Source organism: Epinephelus lanceolatus, chromosome 10 (genome assembly GCF_041903045.1).
Source record: "Epinephelus lanceolatus isolate andai-2023 chromosome 10, ASM4190304v1, whole genome shotgun sequence".
NCBI classification, from domain to species: domain Eukaryota; kingdom Metazoa; phylum Chordata; class Actinopteri; order Perciformes; family Serranidae; genus Epinephelus; species Epinephelus lanceolatus.
In genome coordinates, this window is record NC_135743.1 from 6615870 (window position 1) to 6630768 (window position 14899).

Below are 14899 nucleotides of genomic sequence, written 5' to 3' on the forward strand. Positions count from 1 at the left end.
TGATGCTTAAAGTTTAAACGTCCTCTCCTGTAAATGGCAAATCCCATGACAGTCTGTCATCAGTTACTGTTCCTAGATATTCATAATCATTTACAACTTTAATACAGTCACAGGTATTTAGCTTGTAGGCTTGTAATGCCTGTTGAATGTCTAATTTGAAAGTTCATTTCAAAAACAAGAAACCCAGTTTTGCTCTTCTTAGGTCCAGAGCTGAGCAGAATGGCTTAAAAATTTGGGGGATGATCCATATTTTTCTCCAGCATAAGGCAGCAGGATTAGAGGGCAGCATGGTGGTGCAGTGGTTACCACTGTCACCGCATAGCAAAAGGGTTTCGGGTTCGAACTTGCCGACCAGCTGGGGCCCTTCTGTGTGGAGTTTGAATGTCCAGGTGCCTCCCACAGCCCAAAGACATGACTCTAAATTGCCGCAGGTGTGAATGTGAGTGTGAGTGTTTGTCTGTCTCTAGAGCCACTTTTTACGCTGCCTATTCAAGCTGGGAATAGTGCACCTATATTCCACCTCGCTGTTCTGTATAGTAGGTACGATCATGAAATGGAGGGGCAGAGTTGTCTCACCTTAAAGCCGCCATGGGCGTTAGTAACAGTGCCAGAACAGTGTCTGTATAAACAGGACAGCAGGCAGGACAGGTGTGACTTCTACAGTGTGTTATGGATTGGACTCACGGCGGGAGATTTAAAAAGTAGCTGGTAGCAGCTAACTCAGGGAAGAAGGACAGCAGCTGAAAATGTCTGCAGACTGGGAAAACAATGAGATTCTGGAGCTCCTTTCCCCCCGAGCAGAGGATGAGATCAGCCATCATATCACAGAGACAGTTAATGATCATTATTGCCATGTTAATGCTGTTATTACCATTTATAAAGCACTGCTGACACATATTTATATGTCACGCAAGAGGCCAGTGCTGTTGTGTTCAGCGTCCAGTCTATCACACCTCTTTTGGTTCTGCACTGCCGGAGTGCAGTTTAAAGTTGCACACTGGAGTGGAATGATGCTGCTGTCATTTGATTCTGTGTAAAAATGAGACGGAGGCATAAACACAGTTCAGACCAAAGATTCTCGAGGAGACAAGTTGAAACAGGCAACTACTCACAAAGCGCTGTTCTGCAGCGTTGTAAAAACCTCCCGGCTTTACGTTCTCAAACCAGCCGCCAGCAATTTCACCAGCTGAGTTGCAGGTGACTCCATCAGCCGGCTTGAGTCGAGCTCAGACGGGTCAGTTCACCGCTGCAGCTTTTCTCTGCGACGTTCCAAAACAGTTTCGTCTTGAGGCGAATCTTTGGTCTGAAGTGGACTTTAGAGAAGGGACTTAGTAGCGGCCCTATTGCCCTGTATTATATGATTTATTAGTATGAGATTTCTTTATTATTCTCACCTGTTATGAGCAGACCCACAGTCCGACACTGGCACACCGTGAGTGTGGTTTGATTTAAGGAACCAGTGTCTTTTGTGGTCGACACTCCCGTGAGCCTTCTTGATGGCCACTAGCCTTTTCCTTCACAGTTCCTCAACTGATAAAAAATTGAGACTTGGGTTTGTCTCGTCTTGTCAGTTGCGCAGACAGCTGTTCGTCTTGTTGGTGTAATCAATTTGGTGGAGACAGAGGCAGATGCTATATTCATATTAATAGATTAGCACATGCTAAATGTGGCTAAAGTGTAGAGCTATATCTTTTCATGGAATAAAACAACAACTTCTAAATATGTGATTCTGATGAACAGAGAGAAGTTTTTAGGGGTTTAATCAGTACCAGGGGAGGAACTTTAAAAACACTGACATTACACATATTCCAGGCTCTTGCAGAATTGTCCAATATTGATGTTCTTGTCTGGTGAATATTGTTAACATAAGTTCTAATGACCCTGGTGAACTTTGAGCTAAACATTAATCTCACATGCTACCATGTTGGAGTTGGTTAGAAGAAGTGTCGGACAGACAGAGACTGAGAAAGAGCCGTCTCCCCTGAGTACGTGAAGTTCAACAAAGAGGCAGAGAAAATCAAAAACCACATGTCTGTGGCTTTCTGTATTACTCCCCTTAACAAAGTACCTTCTGCCCAAAACAAAGTGAGTGTGAGTCGATTTGCTGAGATCTCTACTTTGGGAGCCGCTGCCGTCAGGCCGTAGTGCTTATTTGTAGACGATCAAACCCGCTTCCTTCCACGATGTAATCTGTCCCACATGGATTTCCTACAGAGTCCATTAAAATGTAGCGTAGTGTGGCTGAATGAAGAGAGATGGGAGCAGAGAAAAATAGGTGCCCTTCCTTTGCCTCAACATGCGGCTTTGATAGAAACGTCTGTCATGTTTCGCTCTGTTTGAGCGAAATTTGATTTGCGAGGTTCTGCCAAGCTTCTCGATCCCAATCCGTCTCCAAGATGGACACAATGCAACTTCACGTATTTGTAATCTTCCATCTGTTTTTCCTTCAGTGAATTTAGACTTTTAGCCGTCATGTTGAAACTGTATGAAGGCGGCTTATGAGGAGCAGCCGGCTGTGAAACTGCTTCATCCAGTGAGTTCCAGTAGGCATGTCAGTGTGATGTTTATTTGTCTTTACTTTTATTCTTAATTTCTTTGTGAGAAACTACACTACCCACAACCCTTAGGAAACCTGCTGGAAAGGCTCATGTTACCATAGAAACACTGAATATAACTAAAGAAGCAGCTGCTGTTATCGGCCTAAAAAACATTTTTTAAAGCGGATTTCTTCCTGAAACTTTCTGTGAACGATACAATGGTAAAATTCCATTTATAATAAATATTGGAAATTATGCTCTTAATTATATTGTGTCTTTTAAGTCTATTCCCAGTGTAGTTTTGTTTAAAAAAAAGATGCCTTCATTATCTAATTAACTTTTACAGCCATCCGTGTCTGTGTTGTTACAATGGGATATTCAGATCCTGTGCTTTTAATTCAAGTAGAAGCAACAATATCGTAATGTAAAAATATTCCATTTAAAAGTTCTTGCTTAATAAAAGTATTGATAACTGCTAAATATTCTTATAGTATCAAAGTAAAAGTCATCAAAGCAGAAAAATATTTATTGTTGCATTATTAGCTATGTGTAAAAAGGATTTTAATGTTGCAGTTGATCGAGGTGAAGCTAATCTGAAGTATTTTAGTAGTTTAATTTATAAAATTCGCCGTTAGTAACAAGTACCGCTCCGCACAGCGAACGCAGCCAGCGGGTGGCGGAGCACGCAGGGGATAACCAGCGCTGCTAGTCGAGTCAGTGATCTCTTTTAAGTCCCTTCTTAAAATATACTTTTATCTGAGAGCCTTTCCTGGTTTTACTTGACTTTTAAGTTCATTTAGTCTTTTATTTCCTCAGTTTTTATGGACAGAAGTGTTTTTATGAGCTCTTTGTAAAGCACTCTGTAACTCTGTTTTGAGAAGAGCTTTATAACTAAAGATATTATCGTATAACCTAATGTTGAGATTGATCCTGTTTGTGGTTGATTTGGAGTTTAGAGCTACAGAAATATAAATGTTATTTGAATGTATTATTCAGCATCTGGATGCAGTGAAGTGGAAATGTTTAGCAGATCAGCGCCAGCAGAAAACACCCTCGATAAGTTCCTTTTATTCTCTCTCAGCGGGGAGGTGCTGTTCAGGTATTGCGAGGTAGAAAAGCAGAGAGCGGTCTGTGTTATTCTCTCTCCGAGTCTCTCTCAGAGGAAAACAGCTGCCGTGTCCTGGAGGAAACACTGCTTTTTTTCCCATCAGGCTGTTCTGCCTGTGATGGACAGCGGTCTGGTTTTGGCTTGAGCTGCAATGTAGGATGCAGTTTATGGGCCAGAACGCAGCAAGGGGTGGAGGCGAGGGCGGTTTCTGGCTGAGCCCCCCCACCCCTCTCCAGCCCTCTTGGAATAGCGAGGTCCCCCATGACAGTGACCTCTTTGACCTCGTCGTGAGAGCATCAGGGGAGAAGACCCGGTCCTTAACCTCTGGGCCCACTTTCTCCATCGTCCTGAGGCTCTCGCTGTTTTCTTTCAATTAGAGATTTACTTTCACTGTTTGTGTTCGCTGGTCATAAATGATACCTGCCACACTTTTTATGGGTTCTTCTTGGGTCATAATTATCCAGCTTGCTTTTACTCAGCGTAGCATGATGCAGTTTAGTGAACGCTGTTATCCAGAAGAAGTTAGAGTAAGTGCATTACTACATCTCGAAGGGGATGAGTCAGATCAGTGTTATGTACTAAAACATTCATATCAACATGTCATACAATATAAACAAGGACAATATAGAGGTTTTTAAATTGAGTGAATATCCAATCCAATAATTTCTTATCAGTCTGAAGAAAACATTTAATTTTAAGAAATGGTGGGAAGCACCTAAAGTCAGGGTGAGCCTCATTTTATAGAAGCTGGCCTTTAATTAAATAATTATTTTTGAAAAAAAAATATATAATTAATCAGGGCTGGGCATATGGAGAGAATCCAGTATCACAATATTTTTTTTTACCAAATACCTCGATATCAGCATTGCGGCCATATTGTTGGGTTGATTATTGGTGCTTACACAGAATATTCACAGTGATATTTCTGATAGATTCTAATCAGTAATGTGGATTTAATGACTCAGTGGGTGAAGGCAAATAATAGCACAGCTACTACAGTCTATAATGTTTAGGTAATTACATCATTTTATTGTAACGCAGCCTTTAAAACAGTCACTATATTAGTCACTATATATATATACAATTAGTCGATCAGTCAGAGACATCATCAGAAATTTTGATGATTGTTTTTCTTTTGCAAAAATGCCAAATTTTCACTGGTTCAAACTTCTCAGATATTAATGTGTTGATTTTCAGTGAAGATAAATTAAAAATCTTTAGACTATTAGGTACTGTTCTTTATTTATCAGAAGAGGAGGGTTTTTCCTTGAGCCTCTCTGAGTGACGAGCAGAAAATGCACGACCTTCCCTCCACCACAAATTAGTTATTAGATTTTTAAAACGTACACTTTGATGTTCGAAACTTGAAAGTTGAAATCCTGGAGTTAATAAAAGCCTTAGTTCTTCACTGGTTAGTTTGTGCGAATGGTTTATTTTTGGCCACATTTTAAAAGAGACATAAAATAAAGTGATTTTGATCAGATTTTCTTATTTTTTTATTTTATTTTTTCACAGAAGCGTTTCATTGCACATGAGGTGTTCAAGGACCGTTGGAAATTTGAAAATCCAACAATAATTTCTCTTTTCACAGTTTCTGGCTGTGATAAATATTGTCATTTTGGTGATTTTTAAAGAAAGCATGCCTTCCAAACAATCTTAAGTAAAATGATTACAAAATACAACCATTTAAATTTGTGTGCACCTCCCCTAAGCCAAAATAAAACACTTAAGTCTCTCCCGAGTCCTCTTCCCCTCCCTCCTCATAAATAGCAATCAGTCCCTTAGTTGGACAATTTTCAAAATTTTCCCTTAACTTTTCCATGATATTTTTCCATGAATTTATTAAAGTATTTTAAAATGGGCGGATCTTTATAGGGATACAGCCACACATTATTAAACATGCACTTCCCGGGCATCTGTGGATGAGCACACTGCTAGCTCCTCGCTTGTTAGACATTCCTGCTATTAGTTACTAGTGACGTATCAACGGTCACGCAGTGCAGCACTAATTCTTAAATGAGTAATACAGGGAATGTATTTTCTGTAACATTATATCATAACATTACATACTTGTTTTGGGATTTTTATTAACATTTTAAACAATAAAACAAAACAATGTAAATTCAAAACTTTTGCAGGCCTGGAAAACAGTTTGTCTAAGTTCATAATTTTTCCAGGAATTTCATGACTGTTTGAGCCCCGAATCAATTAAAATAATAAAAATATTTGGCATATTAATTGATAGTCTAAATCATTTTTAGTTGCAGTCAGACATCTGAGTTTTAATAAAATATCTTTATTAATACAGACACAACATTGTGTAACAAGACCACCCTCAAACTGGAGCTGTTAGCTCGTTAACACTTTCACAGACCTACAAACAGATTTTGGTCCTCGCTCAGAGAGCAGAGCAGCTGCTTATTTCTATTGCTTAGATAACACTTGACTCGTCACCTCGGCTGAATGAGCAAATCTTCATATTCTGAGTCTCTGTAAAGGTGTCGCAGCCTTTATTTTGATTATTCACAAACATTTTGAGAACACTTTCAGAGAGCTCCTAACTCAGACTAAAAATTTTAACAAGAGTCCTGGTTTAGGAGTGAGTCAGGAAAATTCTCAGAGGGGTTCTGAACGAGGAAGAGACAGAAACATTTAGCTTAGTGAGGAGGTGTGGTCGACCCCAGTGCCCTCTTAGTCATAATGAACAGTGAAGTCAGTCGGCCTGATCGTAGAATTTAGTCTCTATTAAGACATGGTGTAATTATGAGAGCTGTTTTATGTAGTGAACATCGCTGTTGAATAAAATGTAAGCCACACTTTAAAGCCTGTAGAATGTTTAAAAATCATAGGCGTACTTGGGCAGCAGCCTGTAGTTGCATTTATGTGCTTAGGTTTATTTCCGATGCTGAGAGTTGTGATCACATTCATATCTGGTGTCACAGCGTTATTGGAGTGGGTGGGAGATGTGAGCACGTCTCCGATGAGATCGACCACAGACGTTATCCCTGCACCATCTGATCTGTAGCGTTTCATTAACTCACTGTCATCCAGTGATTGGAGAATTTTTTTTTTTTTTTTTTGTCTTTCCACCATTTGCTCTTCTACATAAGAAACTCATGAGCCTCTCACTCTTTAGTCCTAACACACCTCAGGCGCTCTCTTAAGGGCTAAGATGTTTGTATCTTTACCAGGATCTTGTCTTAATTTTAGGGGAAAATATTTGCTAAAAATTTCCTGGAGTTTCATCACCAGGAGAAACTCTTTGTACCCGCAGGCTTTGTGACTACAGCCCCTGATTGTGACCTCTCCTCTCTGTCTGTGTTGTCCAGGCCTTTGTCTCCCTCTCTCTGCTGTACTGGGCTCTGCAGAGCTTCACTCAGCTGCTCACCATCAAGAGGAAGGCCGACTGAGTCGACACAAGAAGAACCCGACTGAATTTTAGCCTTTGAAGTCATAATTGTTGACGTAATTCCTTAGTAGCATATTTTAATCACCTTTAACACTTTGTACACTTTCATCTGTGTGTGGAGAAACAGTCATTGTTCCAGCTTCTGCTTCATTCACTTTTTATCTGCAGCTGGTTGAAGTCTGTTGATGACTCATTCAGCCATAAGACAAGGCAAGGTGCTCACCTGGTGCTTTTTATCAAATGGTGCATTTCTCTCTTTATAAAAATCTTCTGTGCTTACGTCCACACCAGTGGTTCTCAAACTTTGTCTGTCATGCCCCCCCCCCACAAGCTGAATTGTTAATTAATCATGAACAATAACTGGGGAAGCAGCTTATAAGAAGGATCCATGTTGAATTATAGTGAAACAAACATCAGCATAATAGCATCACCAGGCTCTTGTTTATTTCCCCACATAAGTCATATTCATCCAACTTTGTTTCACTCCATATTTCCCCCTGATCATCAGCCCCACCTGCACAGGCTCTGTGACCCCCCCCCCAACAGTTTGAGAACCACTGGTCTGTGCTGTTATAACAGAGGTGCTGCACTGCTAATTAAAGTACTAATGAATTAACATTTTTATATGTCACCTGAACCACTGTGTAAATTATTTTATTTTATGCCTCTACTATGCAACATATACCTCTTATCAGTGTTGGGGAAGCAAAACTTTGAAAGCTGCCAATTACTTCACACTGGAAAAACTACAGCAAAGCTACCGCAGGGAGAAATGGAATTTGGTTTACTAAAGCTGCTTAGAAAAAAATAGGACTGAAGGTTGGATCCTTGCCATGCTAATCAGTGCCTTAATCAGTATTCAAATGCTCTGGTTTTGTTTTTGTTTTTTTACACCATAATGCTGAAAATCCCAAACAGCCCATAAATTAAGAAGTAGTAATCCAACCTAACGGCTTATGCATCAAAATAAACTATTAGTTATTCTTAGACGAGGACATTTAAACTTAGTGAGAGGCCTAGTTTGGCGACTCCAACAGTTTGACCACCAGTGACAGACTTACAGATTCGCTAGCAAGATGTCGACAAAGTCAAAATAGTTTTAAACTTTACAAAGATGACCCCCAAAAAGTCAAGTGCCAGATATGTTAAAGGAAAATGGTGCATCACTGATCTACCACCAGCTTGGCAAATCCCCTGAAAGCTGTAAGTAACAGTTTCTTTTTCAAGTTATTAATGTTACTGCAGCCTGCATGTTAGCAACGACTGAAAACTGATGTTTCAAAAAACATGAATATTTCTTCAAAGCCACAAAACTGGTACTGGAGACAGTCCTTCAAAAAAAGTAGTTAAATCTACTTTGTAAAAAATGATGACAGTTCCAATGTGTATCGTACGTAATTATAACAAAATATTTAAGTCGCATCAGCAAAAAATGCCACTCAACTGAGTTTATTGCAGAAAGTTTCCAACTGTTCACAGGAATGTCAGTTTTGGTTTTGTATCCAATGTCCATCAGTTTGACACCTGCTTTAAGAAACTAGAGTGTAGGACGTGATGTTGTACCAAATAGGATTTCTCAGTTAGTCAGGTAACTTCTGGTGAAGCACCCAACAACTTCTCTGGGGTCCATGTCATTGGTCCAACATCCCATTAGTCTGACGGTCCGTGGTGCTGAACGGCTCCCGGCGGGCGTAGTTCTACCTTGATGGTGCACCGCGACCGGCTCTGGGTCAGCTGGGAAAGGCTTGAGGCGGAGCAGGCTCACAGCTTATGTGTTTGTCACTTTCTTTTTCATTTTAACCCACACCATGATCTTTTCCTGACCCTAACCAAGTGGTTTTTGTGCCTAAACCTAACCAGACCTTAACCACAGGGCATCATGATGATGTCGGAACGGACTTCGGAACAATGGGTTTAATATGGTCGGACCAATGGGCAGTTCCCCTTCTCTTATTAACATTTGTTAACAAAAAGCAATGATCAGTTTCAATCAATCAATTTTATTTATAAAGCCCAATATCAAAAATCACAATTTGCCTCACAGGGCTTTACAGCATACGACATCCCTCTGTCCTTTGGACCCTCACAGTGGATGAGGAAAAACTGCCCAAAAAGTCCCTTTAACGGGGAAAAATAGTAGAAACAATACTTATGGCTAATTATGGTCAAATAGGGTTCAATTACAGGAGAGAGATAATGATAAAATAAAAGTAAAAAATCATTCCCTTCTTTTTGTGGCCCAAAATAGTTTGTAGTTTTAGTAACTAACTTAAAAAATGGCCAAAAAAACAAAACAAAAAAAAAAACAACGTAATTTAACTACTTGAATCACAGTGCAAATATGACTGTAGTTGAACTACCAGCAAGCTCCTGCAAACTGTAATTAAACTGCTGGTTTGATGACGTGTTGTTCACCTCTCCCCAACACTGCCTCGTACGAAACAAATGCTGCTCATACTGAAGCTTTAACTTGCACAACACCGTGCAGTGTATTGTTCTTCATTCCTCACTGCAATTAAAAGAACTGTAATTTTGCTCATCATGTCTTTTTTTGTTTTGTTTTTTCCTAAAAATGCACACATGACTAATGGAGAGGTTTGTGCAGTGTGTGTCGAAACAGCAGATTGTTGGTATGAATCCTTCCCTCCAACCTCCAGATCTTGTGTGGGAGTGACAAACACTCCACAGCAGATGGTGCTGTTATCAACCGCCAAAAGTCTCTGTGAAATCCACGTCTTATGTGATCAGTGAAAATCCCTTCATCAGCGTATTTAAGACATTAAGATGTATTTTAAAGTACTGAGCCTAAGGGAAAACAGAAACATGTGAGAAAGTTAAGGAAAATAATCAAGTTTACTGATAAAAAATATCAGACAGGGTGAGATTTATATGTAAAGATAAGTATTCCATGTAATTTATATATTAATATAAAATAGCACTGGGTTTGACGAAAAACAACAATAAATGTGAGAGCAAAAAAAATTTAAAGTTTGCTGTTAAAAAAAATAAAAGATTTTACAAAAAAAAGTTTTGAGGGGATGTACTTCATATAAAGAGAAGTATTTCATGTAATTTATATATGTATTAATAGAAGATGAGTTTTAGGAAAAACAAATGTGAGGAAATCAAAGGAAAAAATAAGTTTGGTGTTAAAATAAAATTAATAGATTTTTGTTTTCGACAGGGCGAGGTTCAATAAGTGCTGTGTATAGAGGTAAGTATTCCACGTAATTTGGATTTATTTTAATATAAAGTAGTAATGAGTTTGAGGGGGGAAAAAAGTGAGAAAATTAAGGAAAAAATTCTGGTTGGTGTTAAAAAAAATTAAATTAATTATCCAACAAAAAAACAACTTTTTTTTACAGGGTGAGATTTAACAAAATGCTAAATATAAAGATGTATGTAATGTAATTTATTACATACATTTTTTTAATTGAAAATAGCACTGAGTATGAGAAAAAACAAACAATGAGATTTATGAAGTGCTATATATAAAGATAGGTATTCCATGGAATGTACATATATATATATATATATATATATATATATATATATATATATATATATATATACAGTACAGGCCAAAAGTTTGGACACACCTTCTCATTCAATGCGTTTTCTTTATTTTCATGACTATTTACATTGTAGATTCTCACTGAAGGCATCAAAACTATGAATGAACACATGTGGAGTTATGTACTTAACAAAAAAAGGTGAAATAACTGAAAACATGTTTTATATTCTAGTTTCTTCAAAATAGCCACCCTTTGCTCTGATTACTGCTTTGCACACTCTTGGCATTCTCTCCATGAGCTTCAAGAGGTAGTCACCTGAAATGGTTTTCACTTCACAGGTGTGCCTTATCAGGGTTAATTAGTGGAATTTCTTGCTTTATCAATGGGGTTGGGACCATCAGTTGTGTTGTGCAGAAGTCAGGTTAATACACAGCCGACAGCCCTATTGGACAACTGTTAAAATTCATATTATGGCAAGAACCAATCAGCTAACTAAAGAAAAACGAGTGGCCATCATTACTTTAAGAAATGAAGGTCAGTCAGTCCGGAAAATTGCAAAAACTTTAAATGTGTCCCCAAGTGGAGTCGCAAAAACCATCAAGCGCTACAACGAAACTGGCACACATGAGGACCGACCCAGGAAAGGAAGACCAAGAGTCACCTCTGCTTCTGAGGATAAGTTCATCCGAGTCACCAGCCTCAGAAATCGCAAGTTAACAGCAGCTCAGATCAGAGACCAGATGAATGCTACACAGAGTTCTAGCAGCAGACCCATCTCTAGAACAACTGTTAAGAGGAGACTGCGCGAATCAGGCCTTCATGGTCAAATAGCTGCTAGGAAACCACTGCTAAGGAGAGGCAACAAGCAGAAGAGATTTGTTTGGGCCAAGAAACACAAGGAATGGACATTAGACCAGTGGAAATCTGTGCTTTGGTCTGATGAGTCCAAATTTGAGATCTTTGGTTCCAACCGCCGTGTCTTTGTGAGACGCAGAAAAGGTGAACGGATGGATTCCACATGCCTGGTTCCCACTGTGAAGCATGGAGGAGGAGGTGTGATGGTGTGGGGGTGTTTTGCTGGTGACACTGTTGGGGATTTATTCAAAATTGAAGGCACACTGAACCAGCATGGCTACCACAGCATCCTGCAGCGACATGCCATCCCATCCGGTTTGCGTTTAGTTGGACGATCATTTATTTTTCAACAGGACAATGACCCCAAACACACCTCCAGGCTGTGTAAGGGCTATTTGACCAAGAAGGAGAGTGATGGAGTGCTGCGGCAGATGACCTGGCCTCCACAGTCACCGGACCTGAACCCAATCGAGATGGTTTGGGGTGAGCTGGACCGCAGAGTAAAGGCAAAGGGGCCAACAAGTGCTAAACACCTCTGGGGACTCCTTCAAGACTGTTGGAAAACCATTTCAGGTGACTACCTCTTGAAGCTCATGGAGAGAATGCCAAGAGTGTGCAAAGCAGTAATCAGAGCAAAGGGTGGCTATTTTGAAGAAAGTAGAATATAAAACATGTTTTCAGTTATTTCACCTTTTTTTGTTAAGTACATAACTCCACATGTGTTCATTCATAGTTTTGATGCCTTCAGTGAGAATCTACAATGTAAATAGTCATGAAAATAAAGAAAACGCATTGAATGAGAAGGTGTGTCCAAACTTTTGGCCTGTACTGTATATATATATATATATATATATATATATATATATACACATACATCTATATATATATATATATATATTCTAATATAAAAAAGTTAAATATAAAATAGTACTGAGTTTGAGAAAAAAACAAATCTGAGAAAATCAAGGGTAAAATCAATTTTGTGTTAAAGAAAATAAACATTGTTTTTTTACAGGGCGAGATTGAACAAGTGCGGTATATAAAGATAAGTAGTGAAAAAATGGAATTTCCCCTCAGGAGGATTAATAAAGTATATAAAATAAATAAAAAAATTAAAAATAAAGTATTACATGTAATTTATATATATATATTAACATAAAATAGTGCTACGTTTGAGCACAAACAACAACAAATGTGAGAAGATCAAGGAAAAAAATCACTTTGGTGTTAAACAATTTTTTAACAAAACAAAAAAAAACAAGCTATACATAAAGATAAGTATTCCATGTATTTTATATAGTTTTTAATATAAAATAATTCTGAGCACGAGGAAAACAACAACCAATATGAGAACACTGAGGAAAATTATCAGTTATTAAAACAGACTATTTTTCACAGTGTGAGATTTGACAAGTGCTTTACATAAAGATAAGTATTCCATGTAATTTATATATATTTTAATATTTAATAAAGTTTTGAGTGTGAGATGTTTCCATAAAAAGCATCGTCTCATGTTAAAGTCCAGAAGGTGTGTGAAATTTGGCATTTTGTATAAATACCTGTAAAAACACATCTTTATTAAGCACTCCTGAGACGTCACAGTCTTAAATATACAACTAAAATCTCACCTGTCTCACAAAATGATACCTAAAGCAGTGTGTATATGTTCATGTGCAAATATAAAAATATGAATATCAGTGTGTGACTGTAATCATGGTGAAAACACCAGAGTCTGCAGATCATGTTAATGACTGGATTTAGTGAAAACTGTGTGAATATTCATGATGTGTCATTAACAGGTCTACAGATGGCGTCGCTCTGCTGTACGTATGTGCTGCGCACTCCTGGTGGCTTCACTGAAACACCACACACGTTATCAAATGTGTTCACCTCCCTGACAGATGCAGGTAACATCTGTAAGGAACAGCCTACAGACTGAGCTCATTTGCATGTGTGTGTAGCATTAAAATAACTCCACAGTCAGGAAACAGCAGATGCTTAAAATAGGATCCTGCGTGTTGAAAACATTAAAAGCTCATAGATCAGGCCACATATTTACACACATCCTCCGAGCATCATGGGAGACATCAAATCAGAGAACTTCTGCTTCTCTTCTGGCTTCAAACTGTTCATGTCTCAATCAGTGATGTCACTGATTTCCAGCAGCTGTCAAAACCAAACTCCTGCTGTGACATCACTGATTAGTGTGTGGCCAGACATCCAACATGCTCCAAGCTCAGAGGTTTAAACCCATGAGGGGTCACGGGGGATGGATTTTCACACATTATTTTTTCTGGGTTTGATTTTGAAGTATTTCCTGCAGCCAGCCTTGTGAAACACCAGAGTGAACCGGTCCACGCTGATGATAACAGGTAACAGCAGGTCAGTCCTTCATTTCTTTACTCTCTGTATGCAAAGGGGGCTGTGACCCCAAACTGGAAGAGGTACAACATCTGAGGTCTCTGTCCAGAAGAGTGCAGCCATAGGAACAGCTAAGGTACTGCACAGAACCCTCAGACTCCCAGGTCTCTGGTAGCTTGAGGAAGACACACCATCACACTCACGGGCCACTTTATAAGGTACACCTTGCCAGTACCAGGTTGGACCCCTTTTCCTTCAAAACTGCCTTAATTCTTGGTGTCATAGATTCAACAAGGTGCTGGAAACATTCCTCAGAGATTTTGGTCCATGTTGACATGATGACATCACACAGTTGCTGCAGATTTGTTGGCTGCACATCCATGATGAGAATCTCCCGTTCCAGCACATCCCAAAGATGCTCTATTGGACTGAGATGTGGTGACTGTGCAGGCCATTGGAGTACAGTGAACTCATTGTCATGTTTGAGATGATGTGAGCTTTGTGACATGGTGCGTTATCCTGCTGGAAGTAGCCATCAGAAGATGGGTACACTGTGGTCATAAAGGGATGGACACGGTCAGCAACAATACTCAGGTAGGCTGTGGTGTTTAAACCATGCTCAGTTGGTACTAAGAAAATCTCCCCCACACCATTACACCACCAGCAGCAGCCTGAACCGTTCATACAAGGCAGGATGGATCCATGCTTCCATCTGAATGTGGTTTGTCCAATCTTCTATTATCCAGTTTTGGTGAGAAAACCTGTGTGAATTGTAGCCTCAGTTTCCTGTTGTTAGCTGACAGGAGTGGCACCTGGTGTGGTCTTCTGCTGCTGTAGCCCATCTGCTTCAAGGTTGGACAAGGTGTTGTTGCTTCAGAGATGGTCTTCTGCACACCTTGGTTGGAACCAGTGCTTATTTGACTTCCTGTTGCCTTTCTATCATCTTGAACCAGTCTGGCCATTCTCCTCTGACCTCTGGCATCAACAAGGCATTTTGGCTCACTGGATATTTTCTCTTTTTGGGACCATTCTCTGTAAACCCTAGAGATGGTTGTGCTGAAAATCCCAGTAAATACTCAGACCAGCCCGTCTGGCACCAACAACCATGCCATGT

The 14899-nt window shown here is 39.3% G+C and overlaps 1 protein-coding gene across 1 annotated transcript in view; it reads left to right on the forward strand.

The window, feature by feature from the left end:
* Positions 1-9593, forward strand: part of agmo (alkylglycerol monooxygenase) — a 76152-nt gene extending 66559 nt beyond the window's left edge. The window contains exon 13 of the mRNA XM_033641523.2: positions 6975-9593. Coding sequence (XP_033497414.2) covers positions 6975-7055 — 81 coding nt within the window. The 3' untranslated portion in view covers positions 7056-9593. The remainder of the gene's footprint in view (positions 1-6974) is intronic.
* Positions 9594-14899: the final 5306 nt, after the last annotated feature.